The 21,947-nt window shown below is 46.8% G+C and overlaps 1 protein-coding gene across 1 annotated transcript; it reads left to right on the top strand.

Annotated features, from left to right (window-relative positions):
- Positions 1-5,678: 5,678 nt before the first annotated feature.
- On the top strand, positions 5,679-21,947 carry LOC130110646 (fatty acyl-CoA hydrolase precursor, medium chain-like). The gene is made up of 13 exons (XM_056277813.1): positions 5,679-5,716; positions 13,187-13,393; positions 13,873-14,013; positions 15,981-16,112; positions 16,252-16,405; positions 16,539-16,643; positions 18,838-18,936; positions 19,174-19,317; positions 19,422-19,499; positions 19,942-20,089; positions 20,197-20,346; positions 20,976-21,048; positions 21,122-21,947. The coding sequence occupies exons 1-13, from the start codon at positions 5,679-5,681 to the stop codon at positions 21,303-21,305; spliced, it is 1,653 nt and encodes a 550-aa protein (XP_056133788.1). The 3' UTR covers positions 21,306-21,947.

Below are 21,947 nucleotides of genomic sequence, written 5' to 3'. Positions count from 1 at the left end.
AAGGACAAGGGGAGGAAGGGCTCCCGAGACCATCTGCCCTCCTCTCACCCAGTTAAGTGGACAGCTGAACACCAACAGGTCCTCTGTCAGTTGACTGAATTCCTCATCCAGCCACCAGTGTTGGGCTACCCAGACTTTGAACAGCCCTTTATCCTTCACTGCGACGCGTCACGAGAGGGCCTCGGGGCAGTATTGTATCAAAGACAGTCACAGGGTGGGCTGGCAGTCATCGCGTATGGGTCTAGGACACTGACAACTCCTGAGAAGAACTACCATCTCCACTCAGGGAAGTTGGAGTTCCTCGCGATGAAATGGGCCATATGTGAGAGATTTAGAGATTACCTCTACCACGCTCCATCATTCACTGTCTACACAGACAATAATCCCCTCACCTATGTGCTCACGACAGCCAAACTGAATGCGACCACCCACAGGTGGGTAGCAGAGTTAGCCGATTTCCAGTTCTCTATCAAGTACCGGCCTGGACGAGCCAATGGGGACGCAGATGGCCTCTCACGCATGCCGATGGAGCAGTACATGCAGACCTGTTCACAAGAAGTACACCCCGAGGTCATGAACAGTGTGACCCAGGCGCTGTCAGTACAGCTGGAGAGAGCTGAGCCTTGGATGTGTCCGGTAACCATAGCCACAGCACTAGCCGAGTTTGAGAAGGAACATACATCACCTGTGGCAGAGATACCCAGTCAGACGGTGAGAGACGCCCAGAGGGAGGATGCTGTCATTGGAGAGGTGCTGAAGTACATAACCTCCAATCAGTGGCCTCGGGGAAAAACACAGTGTGCGAGCAGGGGTGTTGCGACACTCATGAGAGAGAAGCATCGGCTGTGCCTTGATGATGATGGCATCCTGCGCCGGAAAACAGCTACCCGAACTCAGCTAGTCCTGCCGAAAAAGTTCCATGAGCTGGTATATAAAGAACTGCACAGAGACCTGGGCCATCTAGGCGTGGAGAGGGTGTTGCACCTGTTGAGGGACCGTTTCTATTGGCCTCACATGCAGAAAGATGTGGAACATTACATCACACAGGTGTGTAGCTGCCTGAAGACCAAGCGCCCCAACAAACCAACCAGAGCCCCTCTCACCAACATCGTGACCACACACCCATTTGAGATGGTCTCCATTGACTTCTTACACTTAGAGAAGTGTAAGGGAGGGTACGAGTATATACTGGTGGTTATGGACCACTTTACCCGTTTTGTTCAAGCCTATGCATGCAGAAACAAAGCTGCCAAGACCGCCGCAGAGAAGGTATTCGGGGACTTTGTGCTGAGATTTGGTTTCCCGGCGACGCTGCACCATGACCAAGGGAAGGAGTTTGACAATAAGCTCTTCGCCAAGCTGCAGGAGTACAGTGGAGTCAGGGGTTCTCACACAACACCGTATCACCCGCAAGGAAATGGTCAGGTCGAGCGTTTCAACAGAACGGTTCTGGCGATGCTGAGAAACCTGCCAGCGGTTGCGAAAACGGATTGGAAAGCGTCACTCCCAAAGGTGATACATGCATACAACTGCACCCGAAATGAAGCGACCGGATTTGCACCTTACTATCTGTTGTTCGGCAGAAATCCAAGACTTCCCATTGACCTGATGTTTGGCCTTAGAGCAAAGGACCAGGCACTATCCCCTCAAGAATATGCAGAGAAGTGGAAGGCCCGCATGAATGACGCCTATCGCCTAGCATCAGAGACAGCACGGAAGGAGGGGGCCAGAAACAAAACACTATACGACAAAAAGGCCCACGGGACAGAGCTGTATCCCGGATGCAGGGTTCTCATCCGCAACCTGAACGAGAAAGGAGGACCGGGGAAATTAAGACCATTCTGGGAGGACCAGGTGCATGTAGTAACACAGAGGAAGCACGCCGACAGCCCTGTGTATGAGCTGAAGCCGGAGAATGGAAAAGGACGAACCAGAATCATGCATAGGAACCTTCTTCTGCCATGCGACTTCCTGCCGGTGGAACCAAGAGAAGAGGACTTACCTGTGAAACCTAGACGGGAGAGAAAGAAGACAGACAGACAAATGCAGTGGAACCAGGAACAGGACAGTGACTCAGATGATGAGGATAACTGGAGATGCATCGTGGGACGACCAACAGTCAGAGCCAGTGAGCGGATCCAGAGTCAGCTGAGCCCAGATGCCTTGGAGTTCTATCCGGAGGAAAGAGACGGTCAAGATGAAGAGGATTTTGCGGAGCAGCCTGCAACAATAGAGGACAATGGGACAGTGTCAGAGAATGGCGAGACATCTGGAGCTGAAGAAGAGGATGAGCCCGATGACGACAAGAGCCTGGAAGATGCCTTGCAGCCTCCACCAGAAGATGCCTTGCAGCCTCCTCCAGGGGAAGCTGTGCAGCCTGCCAGAGAAAAAGCATATCCTTTGAGAAATAGAAAACCTACACCAGTGTTTACTTATCACAGACTAGGGCAGCCTAGTGTGTCTGGTAGATAAGCAAATCAGACAACTCAGTATAAATAAATAAATGAAAAAAAAAACAAACAAAAAAAAAAACAAAAAAAAAACAAAAAAAAAACAAAAAAACTTTTGACATGTTACAATTGTTATAGCTATGTGATTTTAGTTGTCCTGTGATCACCAGACACAGAGTTACTGTAGCATTGGGGTTTTAGAACACACCTGTTACCACCAGGGATATTACTATTACAAAGTTATTTGCTTTTAGTCAGATACTATAGCTCCCCGGCCTCAAGACGGACGAAGCAGTGGATTCAAGTGCACATTATTTACTGCAAACATATACCATTAATAGGAGATGTGTGTTATATGTTATGACTGATTACAGTACAGTATCCAGATTGACTCCTGCTTAGTAATAACCTATCTTTTCAATGAAAAGTTATGCAATGTGGACTGGTAGATTTGTTATGTCGGGACGCCATTATCTTTTTGAGGGGAGAGTGTGGGGTACTTGGGATTTAGTAGCCCCCCATCTATTTTTATTTTATATACTTACCTTCATTGACCACTCACTAATAGTAAAGAGGAGAATTGTCTGCTGTGTTGTTGTGATAGCCGGTTCTCGCCACAGGAGGGCACTGCAGGTTAATTGCTTCTAGCCTGTGTGACGTAGTGCTGGCTCTCGCCGTGCACTCTGGGACATAGAGTCGTCAGATGAGTGTTGCCGTTCGTATAGTGAGCCATGCTCTGAAAACGTGTCCTCTGTAATGTCTATTTGACAGATGGAGTAAAACAACAAAAACACCAGCCCTTGTAAGTGTCATTCTTATCAAGTGTGCTACATATACTCTATCATCTATACGCTAGAATATATGCTATATAATCTATACTCTATAATATATACTCTATCATCTATACACTATAATCTATACTCTATAGTCTATATGCTATAATCTATACACTATACTCTATAATCTATACACTATAATCTGGTCGGCAGAACAGCGGTTGGTAAATTCATTGAGACAAGAAACCGACCCGCCATGCAGTACAGGTTGTGAAGCCCTCAATTTAAAGGCAACTAATTGTAAACTAAGCCAAAAAGACGAGTTTTAAGTGTGGATTTAAAGGACTCAACAGACTCTGGTTGTCTGACGGCAGCGGGCAGGTTATTCCACAGGGCCGAGCCCGATGGCCACCAGCTGACGTCTTTTTAACTTTGACTCACCAAGTAACAGCTGACTTCTGTTTAACACACACGTGTCCTGCCAACAAATACCAAGATGTCTTGATTCACTTCCCTGAGAAACACCTTCCTGCTGCAGTCGGCTTACCTGCTGCCCACCGCACGGACCGGAAATGGGACACAACTCACTTGTGAGTTGAAAAACGATGTTTTTTACTGATTGACTTGATCCAAAATAAGTTTCTGTTGCACTTAACTGAACCGAATCTAAATCTATTTCTTGAGTTTGCAGTTTCGTCATTCTGACCACATAGCTTTCCGTTTTCTAGAAAATGCAGCAAATGGGCTATTTAATCCCCCTCGAGCTGCCAAATCATCTCAGGGAGGAGAACTGAACAAGACAAGAGAGGGCCAACTTTCTGTTGTCCACGAGCCCTTTCTCTCTCTCTCTCTGTTTTGGAGAGGAGGAAATGTAGTATTGAGCTGCACGGTGAGGGATGCAGTTTGTATTTTGAGAGGGCAACCCATCACCACACATCCTACTGTATCCACCACCAGTCAGGTTCATCACCAGACCAGTTCATACTGGTGCCTGAGACTCGGAAACCAAGCTACACTGGACTACTGTAGAAACCTAGCCAGTATCCACAGCCAGTATCCACAGCCAGTATTCACAGCCAAAATACAAACTAAGGGGGCATCAGGCTAGCGTAGCTGTGTATTCCGTTGCCTACCAACACGGTGTTGTCAATGGTGATGGCCAGGTCTCGGTGTGGGCAATCTTTCCCCGGGAGGAACATCAGCTCTGTCTTGTCCAGACTGAGGTTCAGGTGGTGTGTCGCCATCCACTCCAAGATGTCAGTCAAGCATGCAGCAATGCGCGTCTCTACTTGTGTGTCAAAGGGAGGAAAGGACAAGATCAGCTGCGGGTCACTGGCATAACAATGGTAAGAGAAGTCATGCGAGCAAATAACAGAACTCAGGGATGTTGTGTACAGGGAGAGAAGGAGAGGACCCAGAAACGAGCCCTGTGGTACGCCTGTAGTCAGCCTGTAGTCAGTCTCTGACACAGATCCCCTCAATGTCACCTGGTAGAAGTGACCCGTCAGGTAGGTTGCAAACATTGAGAGTGCAGAGCCTGTAACACTCAGCCCCTCGAGGGTAGAGAGGAGGAACTGGTGGTTCACTGTGTCGAACGCAGCTGACAGGTCAAGGAGTATCAGGAGAGAGGAGAGAGAGTTTGCTCTCGCAGAATGCAGCGATTCTGTCACTGCAAGGAGGGCCGTCTCTGTCGAGTGACCCACCCTGAACCCAGACTGGTTGGGGTCCAGGAGGTTGTTCTGGTGGAGGTATAAAGAAAGTTGGTTAAAGACAGCACGTTAGAAAGTTTTGGATAGAAAGGGTAGAAGGGAAACTGGTCTGTAGTTTTTGACATCAGAGGGGTTAAGTGATGGTTTCTTGAGAAGGGGGGTGACTGTAGCAGTCTTGAAGGCAGATGGAAAGCATCGTCACCGGAGGGAGGTGTTGATGAGGTGGGTTAGATAGGGAAGGAGTTCAGCTGCTATAGACTGAAGAAGAGGGGAGGGGACCGGGTCAAGGGAGCATGTGGTGGGGCGACTGGATGTGATGAGGTTTAGAACCTCGTCGGGGGAGAGGGGAGCGAGGTGGGATAGGGTGGGACATGGAGAGGTGAAGGACGATGCAGAGGGTGGGATAGTGCAAGCAGCACTAACCGGGTAAAGGGCTTCCTTTGTCCCCACTGCCACCCAGTTGTTAAATAGTAGCTAGTATGCATCTGTTGTCTGCAGTTTGCTTGTGTCCTTGGTCTGTATATTTCATATTTTAACTACTTTGGTTCTCCTTGTCCACTATGTCCAGTTGTCAATTCCGCCTTGGTGTTTGTATGTTTTGTCTTTCTGTGAGAGTTTTTATACTGGCTGCAAACGGATTTCCCCTGCTAGGGACAATAAAGATACGTTGGCTTTGACCTCCTCATGTCAGCGGGGATTGCATTAAACTTGTAGTACCTGAGTATGAGCAAATGGCGCGAAAGATGGCAGACCACAGGAACCACCTGGGAGTCTACCTCAGGTGCAGACAAAGCAGGGTTACGCCTAAGAGCCTGCAAATGAAATATCCGGCCAAGGGCCACCGAGCTGACAAGATCCTGCAGAAGGCACAGAGCCAGCAAACGGGTTGCAAGTTTTAAACTCTCCACCCGTTTGCTGGTAGGTGCAGGTGAATGTGTGTCGACAGTTCTGAGCATGTCGTTGACATTTATCCATAGTAAATCTTGCAGGCATCGCGAAAAATATGCCATTGACAATAGCACATGCCAACAAACAGGAAACTGGTATGACCGATGCAGTAGAGACCGGAAGTCAGTGGACTACAGTTATGCACAGAGTCGATAGTATCCGGCCAATTACCCCACTCTTCCGACCCGTCCCAATCTCTTCTCCAAGCCCCTCTGCTGATCCGGGGAGGGTTGCAGACTACCACATACTTCCTCCGATCCTGCATCTTTTCACCCGACAGTGAGGAGGACGTAGCGCGTGGGAGGATCACGCTATTAACCCCAGTCCCCACCCCCCCTCCCCGAACAGGCGCCCCCAGTCCCCACTGACCAGAGGAGGCGCTAGTGCACCGACTAGGACACAAAGCTTCTTAAAAGTCAGTTATTGAGACTTTGTGTAAGATCACCAAGTGCTCATGGTAGCTTAATTGTTTTGACTCAAACATATTTATCAAAAACTGCCCCTGCAAAATATATCATTCATTGATCAATTTATTCATCCCAATCATCCATCCTTCCGAATGAATAGATAAACATGGATATAAATAAATGATTAGACGTATCAATATACGGATGTGCCAATCCATTAATAAACATGCATTTTTGAATTCGTATTTGCCTGTTTATTTCACTATTTTTTAAATTAACACCAGTGGCGGCTGGCCAGTACAGGGTGCTGGGGCGCCGCCCCCTTCACATACCAAGAGATGAAAATCTACTTAAACATGTTAAATATGATTTAGTCGTATAATGCAAATAATGATGAAATAAAAGTGTTTTCAGTCTGTGAGTGCCTGTCAGCAGCCATTAAATATTGGTTCAAATGGTATTTGGTTGGTTCCTGTCTGAATACATATACTTCCTGGGTGAGGGGCGCCGGCCAAACGATACCTTAGGTAAGCCACTCTGTCACGTTTAGCCACTCTTGCAGGCATTTCATATACACCCTTTTACAGTTGGTAAACTGTGATCACGTGATTTTGCTGCCAAAATGTGCGCGCATTCTATGCGAGACGTAGGTCATAACATGGCCTATTGGACTTTATTATTTGTAACCCCCCTGTGATGGCCTGGCGGCCTGTCCAGGGTGTCTCCCCGCCTGCCGCCCAATGACTGCTGGGATAGGCTCCAGCATCCCCGCGACCCTGAGAGCAGGATAAGCGGATTGGATGATGGATGGATGGATGAAGTGGTTTGAAATACATGTTTATTGATGACTACATTCTGTCCCGATGATGCCTCTTAAAGTGCATCTTGGTAACAGCAATGCGCCGTATCTGCGCCAGCCAATCACAAAGGGGGAAATTATCCATCGTTTGTGATTGGCCGAGCAGTCGCCTCGAGACGAACTGTTGCATGTTTTTTTTAAATAAATCTTTATTTCAAACTGTTAACATGCATAATAACAAAAGCAGACATATGAATAATGGATATAATACAACTATGAGCAGTGTCAAACACAAAGAAATAAAATACACATCTAGGACAGAGGAGGAGGAAAACCCGCGAGTTATGCGTTTGGTTTCTGCGCGCCGCCGCACATTCAGAGGGTAAATTGGCGCAGTTTATTTTCGTGGCGTTAACGTGGACCGACTCCGCTAATCTGACTCCCAGCAGGTCGCTGCGCTGTTACCAATCCTCCAGACAGGTGTAAGAAGCCTCTCCACACGCCTTGCCCGACCCATTTGGTGCTCCCAACAAAGACCCCCTATACATATGTGTGTGTGTGTGTGTGTGTGAGAGAGAGAGAGAGAGAGAGGTGTGTGTCTGTGTGTGTGTGTGTGAGAGAGGTGTGTGTGTGTGTGAGAGAGGTGTGTGTGTGTGTGTGTGTGTGTGTGAGAGAGAGAGGTGTGTGTGTGTGTGTGAGACGGTAAATTAACTTAAAAACATTAAAGCCATGGCAAGCATCCCTTGCTTTGACAGCTGTTGGTTGGCACATATTGCTCCATGTGCTTCACAACGCAAAGGAAGGAGGTGTTCCGTTTGGAAAGTCACGTGTGTGAACTGGCAGAAACCCGTCTTTCTTGTTCACTACATTTTGTCCCAATGGCGCCTTCATACCCCACACGCTCGTAACAGCCCCGGCCCGTATCCGCGCCAGCCAATCACAAGCGGCCGAGCCGTCGTCTCGAGACGAAGCGTGGCAAGTCGGCGGCTTGTTGCCGGGAGTGGCGCGCGGGAGAGATGTCTGCCGGAAGCGCAGCGCCGCTCTTGGCGGCGTTATGCGTTTGGTTTCTGCGCGCCGCCGCACATTCAGAGGGCAAGTTGGCGCAGTTTATTTTCGTGGCGTTAACGTGGACCGACTCCGCTAATCAGACTCCCAGCAGGTCGCTGCGCTGTTACCAATCCTCTAGACAGGTGTAAGAAGCCTCTCCACAACGCCTTGCCCGACCCATTTGGTGCTCCCAACAAAGACCCCCTATTCCGTTTCGTGGTAACGGCAACCTGCCCACCGAACCCCCCTCTAGTCTCACCTTTCTAGCTGCTGAACGCTAGATTTCCATACGTTTAATCCGCAGATATGCAAATCTCTCGTTTAAAGGCTTGTTTGCTCGTTACGATAAAAACACACACACACCTTTTGGATCAGCGCGGAAGCCATGGCAACCCACTCCCTTCCTAAGGGCTGGTCGTTTGTGTCGCCTCAGCTAAAATAACCCGTTTCCTTCTGCCAGCGTCCTGTAAGCTGCTGAAGCCCCAGTAAAACCATGACGTCACCCCGTCCTGAACCCACGTGTGCGGTCATCGGAATCTGTGTTTCGTGTTTGCTGATAGAAAACGTGACTGTTTCTGTTGCCCTTTGGGTTATAAAACAGCGAGCAAGGGGCAAAGCTGTGCTGCCATGTCCGCTCAGGAACCGGAAAGACCCGTTCCACCTGTCCTGGTCTGGCTGCGCTCATCCCCATATCACTTTTCACCGACTTCATTCAAACGGTGCTTTTCTATTGCACAACCCCTCTTACGTCACATCCGCTGAAACCACCTCTACCCCAAGTGACTGATTAATCTTAAGCGTTAACCTCCGCTTCCAAATTCTTTCAATATGAAGGCAATGCATGCAGGATCTGTATCTTCAGCACACGGCGTTTAAACTGTATGCCGCTGGTCTCTACACCGCTTAGGTTTTTTAATGAGCATTATCAAAGAAGTGCACGGACTATATTTTGCGGAAGAATTTTTCTACACGACCCCCCCACACACACACACACATACACACACCCACCCACTGTTGTTGTTAGCCTAAAGGCGTGTTACACGACCCCGACCCCTAACCCGCTCACTCCGCATGCCTATACCTAACCAGGCGAGTGTGGCCATGTAGTACATTTGTCCAGACTCCAGTGCAGCCTTAATTAGTTTCAAAAACACATCTTCAAACTGTCGACAAGATGTTTTGTGTGAAATATTAGTTATTGTACAGGATTGCTAGGTTGGGAATAGATGTCCAGTGTTTGTGGATACCGGCTCATGTAGGTATTAGGGGAAATGAAACAGCGGCTCAACTGGCCAAAACCAGCTTAACAGCAAGTCATGCAGAACTGTCAGTATCAATCAGTAAAGCGGAAACAACATCATTTATTAGACACAAAATCAAGGCCCAATGGCAGAACTCATGGGACAACAATGTACCGGGTCCAACAGGAAGTAGGAGTAGAAAGGACTTGGGGAAGAGCAGGAGAGAACAGAACATCATCAGCAGGTTAAGATTAGGGCATACTAAACTCTTCATTGCAACTCATCAGGAAACATCAAACTGGGAACTGTGATGTCTGCCACCAAGCAGACAGTGGAACGTGTATTTTTTATTTGCCCAACATATCAATCAATCAATCAATCAATCAATCAATCAATCAATCAAGTTGCATTTTATATAGCACTTTTCTAGCTGCAACAGCCACACAAAGCACTTTACATTTCTGGTCAAATCTGAATTTCATATGCAATAGAGAGACTCATACTGAAAGCTATGTTGGAACAAAAAGGAATTGTGCGCATGGTCCTGAAATCAGTATTCGCGGGGAACGCTAGAAATTATGTCCTTGGGTGTATCTCCACCTTTCTCAGGGGTGCTGGACTGGTGGAGAGGCTATAAGGACTCTTTAATGCAACAGTAGGTGGAGATAATGCTCCATCTGGTTAAGATTCGCCATTAATACAGAAGAAGAAGATGAAGATGATGATCATCGTGCTGCGGCTGCAGCTGGGTATACTTGGTCCGTGGATCCGTTGTAAAAACACGGAAGCTCCGGCAGTACAGACTCGTGTCTTAGTCTGGGTTCTTGTTCGGTTGGAATTTAGAAAGTAGGCACTAGAAGGAGGAAGGAGCAGTCTATTGACAATTATCTGACTTGTTTAAGGGGGGATCCATGAACTAATAGAGAATGGAAAGGTAACGGACATAAGTATTTGCCGGACATGCGGGGGGGGGGTACAGAGATGCTGCAAATTATATTGGCTCTCTGAGAACATGAACAAACAAACAAAAAAGAAAATAATGACCAACACTGAAAAAAGAAGGTGGAAAAAAGAACAAAAGAGTGCCAATGTAACGACACATTTCTCTTGGAAATTCTTCAAGATATCTGAGGGTTGTCTTTTGAAAGAACAAGCTATATTTCCTTCTCGAACTTATCGTCCCCTTGCATTTTTTTAAATCACAGATTAAAATCACCAATTGATTTTGTCAGCAGAACCGGATATGACTTCTTCACTGGATATGATATGACAAGATATGACAACAAAAAAACCACAAAAACACATATCCAACATATCCAAACAATTTTTTTTTTACTATCCAAGAGAGCGAACGACAGCCAGCATGACTGTCGGAACTGCCGGTCTGCATGGGCTAGCAGTTAGCTTAGCCTGCCCCGCTTCCGCGTCTTGTCAGACCGCCCTTGGTGCTTCCTCTTCAGGCGCAGCTCCGGGCAGGGCCGTGGTCCTTGGGCCCACCGGACGCAGCAGACCAGGCTCCCCTAGCCAATCCAACGCCAGCTCTCCAAGCCAGACACCCTCGACACACCTCCTTGCACTCCACAAAACGACGCCAAAAACAGTCAACACCAGGCAAGGCCACCACCAAACCGCCCTCTGTGTTATCGGAACTGCCCATTTGCATGGGCTAGCACTGGTTTATCCTGCCCCGCTTCCGCGTCCTGTCAGACCGCCCTCGATGCTTCCTCTTTGGGCGATGCTCCGGGCAGGGCCGTTGTCCCTGGGCCCACAGGACCCAGCAGACCAAGCTCTCCGAGCTGATCCAGCGCCAGCTCCCCCTGCCATCAAACGAAAACAACTTAGACACAGAGGTGGACAAACACATTGCATTTACGCAGGTGCAGGAAATGACAAATTAAACGTTCCTGATTCCTGATTTCCTCTATTTTGCTTCCCCATTGAAATATAGCGACGGCTGGCATGGCGGGATCACGTGATGCACTCGCTTCCTGTTGGGGCAGAGGTGCTGGCCAGTGTTACGTAACGTCCAACCCTGTGGGACAGGAGTGTTTCATATTATGCCTTCAAACACCCACTGGGAAACAACTGCAAGGCAATGTAGTCTGGGTTTATCTCTGATGAAACAGCATTTGCATGGAGCAAAGTGCGCAGGGATTACAACCCTTCAAACTGAAGTCCTTATCAACCGTCGGACTGATAAGGGTTACTACAGTCAAACATTTATCAACTATCCATCCATCCATTATCCAAACCGCTTATCCTGCTCTCAGGGTCGCGGGGATGCTGGTGCCTATCCCAGCAGTCATTGGCCGGCAGGTGGGCAGACACCCTGGACGGGCCGCCAGTCCTTATCAACTGCTAGACTAATAAATATTTGAATGTGCAAAAACAAGGCGAAAATTATGGAAGTGAGTTGATTGTGCTGCAGTGACTCAACTGCACTGGTAAAATAAATCTAAATTCGGACTGAAATTGAAACACAAATATTTCTTCAATCACCTGTTTCTTCCAGATACATGTTCTACTATCGCTCTCCACTGGGGGGAAAGGTGTTAAAGGTAGAATTCAGTCTTTTCTTTCCCCCTTGTTCAGCGTATTTGTTCTGGTACTCTAAATGTCCTCAGACACATTCATTACTTTGCACACAGCCTATAAAATCATCGACGTATGAAACACCGCAGGTCATCGTCATGACCCGCTGCAGATCCCAGGTCACGCTGTGTGTTTTTCATATTTCCCAGTGTTTCCGGTTTTATTTTCCTATTCATGTTTGTCTCTCGTTTTAGACGTCTCTTCCTGTCAAGTTTCCGCCCTGTGTGATTACCGGTCCCGCCCTCATGTGTTCCACCTGTGTGTCATTGTCTCCCCCATGTGTTGTGTTTAAGCCATGTGTTGTCTCCCTCATGTTGCCAGTTCGTCTTTACTCCCGTGGGAGCGTTCCAGCTGTAGTTTCTTGTCTTCCCAGTGACGGTTTTCACCACTGCCTGTTTTTCGTTACTTTGCCGTTTTGTTTTTGTTTTGTGACCCCCCCCTTTTTTTCTCCCCAGTTGTAATTGGCCAATTACCCCACCCTTCCGACCCTTCCGAGCTGTCTCGGTCGCTGATCCACCCCCTCTGTTGATCCGGGGAGGGCTGCAGACTACCACATGCCTCCTCCGATACATGTGGAGTCGCCAGCCACTTCTTTTCACCTGACAGCGAGGAGTTTCACCAGGAGGATGTAGCACATGGCAGGATCACACTATTCCCCCCAGTTCCCCCTCCCACCTGAACAGGGGCCCCGACTGACCAGAGGAGGCGCTAGTGCAGTGACCAGAACACATACCCACATCCGGCTTCCCACCCGCAGACACGGTCAGTTGTGTCTGTAGGGACACCCGACCAAGCCGGAGGTAACACGGGGATTCGAACCGGCGATCCCTGTGTTGGTAGGCACTGGAATAGACCACCACGCTACCCGGACGCCCTGTTACTCTGCCTTTTGCCTGCATTTTTTGATACCTCTGCCTGATCTGATTGATTCCCGTGTACCGACCCTTTTGCCTGATTAAACCTTTTTGGAACTTTTACTGCCTGTGTCAGTCTGCTTTGTGTGTCCATCGTCATTGTCAGCCTGATACTCATGAACATCAATAAGGACTAGACCACTCCCACAGCCTTTAAAACTTGTAGCCGAACATTTTATTATGCCATATTCAAAGTTTTTAGATATGAAAATGAATACTGATTTCGATTCAGCTTTAAATTACTACAAACATCTTCGGAGAATAACTTCCGGTTTGGCCATTTGCATTATTCCATTAACTCAGTCTTAATGTGTTAACACCACCTGTGGTCCACACAAAGCAAGGAAGTCTGAGAGGTCAGTATTTAAGCGTAAAGGGGAAGGAGATTGGGGTCCATGCCTTCCTTGGAGTACCTTTTGCCGAGCCACCTGTAGGTCCCCTGAGACTGGCCCCACCCAGACCCTCTGAGGGATGGGAAGGTGTGAGGGATGCTACCCAGCAACCACATATGTAAGGCGTTTATGCACTACTACTACTACTACTTTCAGCTGCTCTCGTTAGGGGTCGCCACAGCAGATCATCCGTTTCCATTTCTTCCTGTCCCCTGTCCTCTGCGTCTTCCTATGTCACACCAGCCACTTGCATGTCCTCCCTCACCACATCCATAAACCTCCTCTTTGGCCTTCCTCTTTTTCTCTTCCCTGGCAGCTCCATATTCAGCGTCCTTCTCCCAATATACCCAGAATCTCTCCTCCACACATGTCCAAACCATCTCAATCTTGTCTCTCTTGCTTTGTCTCCAAACCGTCCGACCTGAGCTGTCCCTCTAATGCACTCATTCCTAATCCTGTCCTTCTTCGTCACTCTCAATGAAAATCTTAACATATTCAAGCTAAGATCTTAAATAAGGCGTTAATGCACTGCAGGTGTTTACTTGGTCCTCTCCTATGCCTTACATTAACCATTATACATGATCTTTTCCTTTACAGGTGCACTCAGTATAAACAGCTACTTGTGGATCTGATGGATGCATTTGGCCTAACTGTTGCTATGCCTGACATTTCAGAAGACTGCCTTTATCTCAACATTTACAAACCTGCAAAAGCTTCCAAAGATGCCAAACTCCCAGTAAGAGTCCCATGTCATGTAGGGATTTTGATGATTTATTGAGTTTCAGACTCTTCTCAAGATTATTGTTAATGATTAGCTATATGTAATGACCACGGATGACTAGACTTGCTAGCCCTTGGCTAACGCGTCGGACCCTTTAGTCGACTAGTTAACGTAGTCGCCCATGGTGTGGGAGACACGGGTTCGCGTCCCGGCTGCCCCCCGATTTCGCTACATATACACTTATTCATTTCTTTGATACCTGGAAAGGGTGCCTATTTCCTATAGGAATGTTAGTGGCTACATTTTACCACTAAGGGCCAGCACTCACGGCACAGAAGCAGAGCAGCGAGTTGAATGACTTGAGTCAAGCGCCACAAGCATCAGCAGATTCCCATCCAGTATGAAAGGCACCATGTTTACCACTGCTCTGTAAAATCAGCAAACCTCTTTTTTTCCGCCATAGGAAATATGTAGGCGCATAGGAAGGAGCAGGTCAACGCCCTGGAATAAACACCGTTCTTCGAATTTGCACCCAAGCAGAGATAAACCACCTCGAGTCTCGATGCTGCCGGTGGGGGCGTTTTCATATTGAAATGAATCTGGGTGTTCTTTAGGGTTGGGCATCGTTTGGATTTTAACGATTCTGATTCCGACTCTTAACGATTCTCCATTCCGGTTCTTTGAGAGACGGGGTCAAAACAGGTCAAATGCTTCTTTCACAGAAGGAAATGTATTTTAAAACAACTTCATACAAGCCATTCTGTTTTAAGAACGGATCATTCCTGTGAATGTCTCGTTCTTATATTTACATTTACAACAACTGTCTTCATACATGAAGATGAAGAAATAAAGACATAGTCACAACCTGGTCCGGACTACCAGGTATTGAACTCCTTAATTCAGAAACAGTTCTTGTTCAGAAAACTGAGCATATCTGCTGTGAAGTCTGTCTGACATCTAACTAATAAGAAGAACACACACACCCCAAAGTCTGAGCTCTCGGGAGCCTTTAATGAGCCGCTTGACCACCATATATATATAACACGCCAACAGACTTTCTGTTGACGTCACGGACCACAAATCCCGCGACAACTGCACTTACGCGCACGCGGTACCGTCACAGCAGGAGAGTCCATACATTACACCTGCCTTCTCGCGCTGGATACGCGATCGCTCAGCAACGAAAACACACGTCAGTATTTGCATACAGTTCATAGCAAGTCGCTCGTGTATAAGTTGTTTGCTGTTGCGAACAAGACGAACGTTATTAATTATTATTATTAATTAATTATAATCATTATTAATGTTCACCTACGCAGTCGCGACGAGGTGCTGCTCTCTGTCTGCTCAGGGTTGCTGAAGAGGACGCCGAGACTGGAGATGGAGACCGGCGCAACGTGTCCAACCCGGTACACTGGTTCCTCTGTACACCGTGTGGCGGAGGTGTTCGGCCATATTTGTTGTGCAGCCACAGGCGCGTTGCCCCGTGGCGACCCTTCATTTCTCAAGGGAAAATGAAGCCACGCTTTCGACCGACGCTCGCTGTGGTCCACGATGGCGCGCGGTTAACTTGCGGAAGCGGAAACTACGGAAGCTGCGTGCCGCCGCCACGGAACCGGAAAGTAACTTTAGCGCGAGTCAGATGTAGGTAGGAACTGATAGGCTGAATCGACGTTTGAAATTGTTCGCAGGTCCTTTGGAATCAGAATTTTGAAAGCGGTTCTCGATGCCCAACCCTGCTGCTCTTATTGACGCCCGTCAGCCTGGCACTGGCCCTACATTGAAGTCACTATGTCACAATGGATGGCAGGTTAGGAGGATGACAGAACCACAATTATTATTATTTTTAATTCTTAATCAGACCAGGGCCTTGTCAGGTTAGTCAAGTCCGCTTTGCTGGTTTTAGGGCAAGTCATCTTATTAAGAATGATCATTCATTTTTCTTTTTAAATGTGCTTCATGGAAAATCGTTCTTTTGAAGGTCAATGGTTTGGATTCATGGTGGGGGACTAACAAGTGGTGCAGCATCACTGTATGATGGCTCTGCCTTGGCTGCTTACCAGGATGCCGTCGTGGTTCTGCTCCAGTACCGTTTAGGACCACTTGGGTTTCTCAGGTTGATAGGCTCGAGTCATTACATGCAGTTGTAAATGATATTTAATGATGTTTCAGTAGTTTTGAAACAGACCCCAGTTTATTGGTGTCTATTTGCTACACTGTTGGCTTGTTTTAAGACTGTTGTGTTTTCTATCCAGTACTGGAGATGAGCACATACCGGGGAACCTTGGCCTGCTGGACCAGGTGGAAGCCCTGCGGTGGGTCCAGAAGCACAGTCACAACTTCGGAGGAGACCAAGATTCCGTCACCATATTCGGGGAGTCTGCAGGAGGAACGAGCGTATCCATCCTGGTGAGAATCAGTCCACACACAAACTGTGTTTGAATACTCACAGGCAAGTTACAAAAACACATTTTGGCAATAGTTTACAATAATGTGAAGTTACTACACAGAATCTTTTATTTATTTTTGCTTGAATTACCAGCTCCTCTCACCGTTGTCTGTTGGTCTATTTCACAAAGCAATTGCTGAGAGTGGCACTGCTGCAATGGACTTACTCTACACAAAGGATCCTCTGCCTATGGCTCAGGTTATTATCAACAACTTAGTTTTGTATAGCAACTGTCAAGGAACCCATTAGTGATTCATTTTTTGGTGTAAAAATTTAAAATTTGTGTGTGTGTGTGTGTGTGTGTCTGTATGTGTATATATATATATATATATATATATATATATATATGAAATCCAGTGATGTTATGTTGATGCACAGAGGCAGTTGCACTTAGTTAGCCTGCGAACAGCAAGGTGGCGCAGTGATTAGCGCGGTTGCCTCACAGCGAGAAGGTCCTGGGTTCGTGCCCCAGAGTACTCCAACCTTGGAGGTCGTCCTCTGTGTGGAGTTTGCATGTTCTCCCCATGTCTGCGTGGGTTTCCTCCAGGTGCTCTGGTTTCCTCCCACAGTCCAAAGACATGTAGGTCAGGTGAATCGGCCGTACTAAATTGTCCCTAGATGTGTGTGATGGACTGGTGGCCTGTCCAGAGTGTCTCCCCGCCTGCCGCCCAGTGACTCCTGGGATAAGCTCCAGTATCCCCACGACCCTGAGAGCAGGATAAGCGGTTGGGATAATGGATGAATGGTCGGATAATCCAGTGATTCAAGTAAATAAATTTAATGGACAGTACAAGCCTGTTTCAGGCCATAAGCAATCATCAGCTGATTGACAGCCAAGTTGGAAGCTGATGAGTGCGCGACGCAGGAAACAGACTTGTACTGCTATGAGTGAAAGTTTTTTTTTCGCTACATCTACCTTAATATATTACAAATGGGACGCAAACCCGTATCTCCTGCACCACGGGCGACAACGTTTAACCAGTCGACTAAAGGGTCTGGGTCGTAGCTTAGTAGATAACTCCTTTCGTCTGGCATTTTATGAGTCGTTCACATGGCAGTTGCAGTTGGGGGTGTCCGGTTTTGATGGTGTTATTGATTTGTTGATGATTCTTGTGTTGTGGGACGATATTATGTGTTGAATGTTAGGCATGCAGCTGTAACTAATTTTGATGGTGTTCTTATTGAATATCTTCCTCAGTTGATGGTCCGGGGTAAAGAAAAGTTTAAAAAAACTGCTTACCAATATTTGTGGCCACGGTGTCACTGTAGGGCGGGTTGTACCAGGTGACGTTTCGTGTTCTGCTACGTTTGTTGGTTTGCTGGCAGTCAGTGTCTAATGGTGGGTTGTACTTGGGCTTAAAATTGTAGCCGCTCTTTTGTAATGCATCTTCGTATGGGGGTGCAGCTTCACTGAAATGGACTCACTAGATGACAATTTTGAGAGTCTTCTATTAATGCTCTCTGGGATGGTCTTCAAAATGGAGGGTGGGTGGTTGCTTTCTCTGTGGACATACTGCAGCGTGTTGTTGGGCTTCATGTATGGCTTGTACGTGCCGTTCCTAAGGTCCATTGAGATGTCCAGAAGTCCATTTGTTTTTTGTTTGCTTCAATTGTGATTTTTAGCCCATTGTTTGAGGATATTTTGCGAATCCGCCGACCTTCTCAATACATCATATGTGGGTCTAACAGAGGGAACATTCAAAAAGGGGTTTAATGCACATGTGCAGTTTAGAAACAACCGTTTAAAGAATGTCACATTTAAGCCCTTATATTTGGTCATTGGCAGACAGAAACAATAATTATTCAACCATCAGGAAAATCCTCTCAAAGAACAAAACATACTCAACCAGTAGTAAAATGTGCAATCTATGTCTAACTGACACATATTTTATCCTCTGCAAACCAGAAATGTCCAAATTGAATAACAGGAATGAATTGGCCAGCAGGTGCAGACATAAATATAAGCACCTATTTTGTAATTATAAATAAATCATGCCAATAAACAAATACCAACCCCCCCCCCCCAAAAAAAAATTAAGACGGTTAGCGATCACGTTTTTGAATTTTTGAACGTCACACCTCTCCCTTCCCCATCGGACGTTGTGCATGTGATGTGCACGATGAGGCAGTAAACGGTATGCTCTTTCCCGTGTAGCTTTATTGACAGCTGATGATTGCTTATGGCATGAAACAGGCTTGTACTTGACTCACTGGATTTTATATATATATATATATATATATATATATATATATATATATATATATATATATATATATATATATATATGCACGTGTTACAAAAATTGTATACAATATGTGGTCCATTACATTTGAACAAATTTCTATCGTTTCTTCTTTAAACTGTTGATTATTCTCAAATATCTATTCTCAGATGGCAGCCAATAAGTCTGGCTGTGGTATCACAAGCACAAAAGAGATTGCTGACTGCATGAGACAGTTGGATAATGATGCTGTGCTGACTCTAGTGCAGGTGAGATGTGCACAAACAGCCAGGCTGTGCTCGTAAACTGACAAGACTGGTTGAAAACATTTCGTCCGTGATGAGATTCCATTGAAATATCAACTTTCGTGGCTTTATTTTCAGGAATATTTTTGTTGTGCTGCACGTTGCTATCAGGATTTGTCAGTAAAGATTTTTGCCCAACTCTTTCTTCATGAAAGGTTTCCATGCATGACAGATTGTGTATTTCTTTGTCCCCCCTGTAAGGACCCAACGCTGAGATTTCAGGTTAGTGCTGATGGACAGCTGCTGAAAAAACCCGTGGATGAGCTCCTCAAAAACCATGAGATTCTCAACATTCCTTTCATAACAGGGGTTAATAACGACGAAGGGGGTTGGTTACTCCCTAGTGTAAGTATGAAAGTGAAATTCTGTCACTCTCACTGTGGTTTGTCTTAAATTTACCAAAACAAAAACCTGAACAAAACGGATAATTCGGTGTCCTTTTTCCTTAGTTCTTTGCTCCTCCAAACTGGACAGAAGGAATGGACCGGAACGATGCGATGACAAGTCTAGCCATATTTTTCCCTGACGTAAGAAAAACACTCTCACACGTTTCATGGATTTATGATACTTTAGTTAGTCTGTGGGGCATGGTGGTGGCACGGTGCCGCAGTGGTTAGCGCGGTCGCGTCACAGCAAGAAGGTCCTGGGTTCAAGCCCCTGGGTAGTCCAACCTTGAGGGTCATCCCGGGTCATTTCCTCCGCGCGCTCTGGTTTCCTCCCACCGTCCAAAGACATGTAGGTCAGGTGAATCGGCATTACTAAATTGTTCCTAGGTGTGTGTGTGTGGGCCCTGTGTGATGGCCTGGTGGCCTGTACAGGGGATCTCCCCGCCTGCTGCCCAATGACTGCTGGGATAGGCTCCAGCATCCCCACGACCCTGAGAGCAGGATAAGTGATTCGGATAATGGATAGATGGATGGATGGTTACTCTGTTTCGTAGAGATTTGATATCTTCTTTCTATCCTTCAGCCTAAAGATGAAGATGTCAAAGAGGTGGTTGCAGATGTATATCTGGGAACCTCTGGAGATCGTGTGGAGGTTAGAAATGGGTTCACTGAGCTGATTGGAGACATAATGTTCACCATTCCAGCCATTAGAATTGCAAATATCCACAGAGGTAATCTTAGAGGAAAACTTTCAAGTGCTTTAACAAGATTATAGTCACATCTTTGCACCCATATACGTACATAAATTGAGACCCGTTACATGCATTTGTCTGACTAGACGCAGGTGCCGCTATGTTTCTATATGAGTACCAACACTCGGTGAAATTCCTGCAGGAGAAAAGGCCGAGCTTTGTTAAGTCTGACCATGGAGATGAACTCCTTGCAGTATTAGGATTCTGCTTCACCACTAACCATGTCAAAATCACAGGTAAGTAAGTAACTTTGATAATAACTTTGATAACAATGGAGGAGTGTGTGATTTTCAGCTGCTTGTATCCAATCTCACCCTTTCAGTCTCTACCCAAAGCTCATGAGCATAGTTGAGGGTTGGAACGAAGATTGACTGGTAAACTGAGAGCTTTGCCTTCCGGTTCAGCTCCCTCTTCACCACAATGGTCTGGCTGAAATTATTTTCCTCCGTAGGATGTCCGGGCTCAGTCTTAGGGTGAGGAGCTTGTTCATCCAGAGGGAGCTCGGAGTAGAGCTGCTGCTCCTTCGCATCGAAAGGAGCCAGCTGCAGTGGTTCGGGCATCTGATTAGGATGCCTCCTGGGCGCCTTCCTTTGGAGGTTTTCCGGGCATGTCCAACGGGGAGAAGACCCCAGGGTAGAACCAGAAATCGCTGGAGGAACTGCATGTCCAATCTGGCCTGGGAACGCCTTGGGATCCCCCAGGAGGAGCTGGAGGGCGTTGCTGGGGAGAGGGGCATCTAGAGTGCCCTACTTAGCTTGCTGCCACTGTGACCTAACCCCGGAGAAGCTGCTGAAGATGAATGAATGAGTGTGTGATTTAAGCACTCCTCCAATCAAAACCTGACCTCAATTTATCACCATTTTAGGTTTGTGCACAGAAGAGGAGGAACACCATAGCAGAATCGTGATGAGCTATTGGGGCAACTTCGCTCGCACAGGGTAGGAATTTACCCTCATTACAGTCGCTTTAGAAGAGAGATGAATTAATAGGTGAATAACAGTGTGCCCGTAGGTCTCCTAACGGGGCTGGCTTGGTCCACTGGCCACAGTATGGAGCAGAAGAAGACTACCTGTCCATTGGGTTGAAGCAAGTCCCTGGTCAACACCTGAAGAAGGATCGTTTCATCTTCCTGACTCAAACCATCCCCGAAATGATTCGTCAGCGTCAACAGAAGAAGAAGCACAATGAGCTATAAGTGACTCCTCACTCGAAAGCATTTCCATTTTGAATACTTCACAATTAACCCACCAGTTAAGCCATAATGTCAAATGGAGACTTGCAGCCAATCAGAAAACGTTGTGAGATATAATACTGTTTACAAGTTCCTGTTGCTTTCACCGTACACTTGCACATTTTTAAATCCACAAAAATCATTCACAATCAATACAACAAATATGATACATACAACAACAAGAAAAGCTTATGCAATGCAGCCAGTGTGTGTGGTTCATCTACTAACGGGGAGCGTGGGCTGGGTTAAGACCATCATTAAATGTTAATCTGTGTATGTGTGTGTAAGGGAGAGAGAGTAACCCGAAACCACGTACCATGTGGGGACCTTTTATGGGTCCCCATGAGGGAAACGGTCTATTTTAGTGTTAGGACTTGGGTTTAGGGTTATGATTTGGGTTTAGGGTTAGGTCTTGAGTTTAGGGTTAGGACTTGGGTTGCACGGGTGGGTAATCTTATCCAGAAAGGGCCATTGAAGGTTTTTGTTCCAACCAACCAATTACACACCTGTGTCTCTTAAGTTCCTCAGCAAAGACCATACTAATTGATTAGTGGGATCAGGTGTGTAACTGCTTGGTTGGAACAAAAACCTGCACCCACACCAGCC

This window comes from Lampris incognitus, chromosome 1 (genome assembly GCF_029633865.1).
Source record: "Lampris incognitus isolate fLamInc1 chromosome 1, fLamInc1.hap2, whole genome shotgun sequence".
Lineage (NCBI taxonomy): Eukaryota > Metazoa > Chordata > Actinopteri > Lampriformes > Lampridae > Lampris > Lampris incognitus.
The sequence above is the reverse complement of the archived record's forward strand: the minus strand, read 5'-3'. Positions and strand labels throughout refer to the sequence as shown.

Coding starts and splice junctions, on each gene's coding strand:
- LOC130110646 (XM_056277813.1), top strand. CDS start 5,679: ATGGCAGACCACAGGAACCACCTGGGAGTCTACCTCAG. Junction 16,644..18,837: donor ATCCTCTGCCTATGGCTCAG/GTTATTATCAAC, acceptor ATCTATTCTCAG/ATGGCAGCCAATAAGTCTGG. Junction 19,318..19,421: donor GGGGTTGGTTACTCCCTAGT/GTAAGTATGAAA, acceptor CTTTTTCCTTAG/TTCTTTGCTCCTCCAAACTG.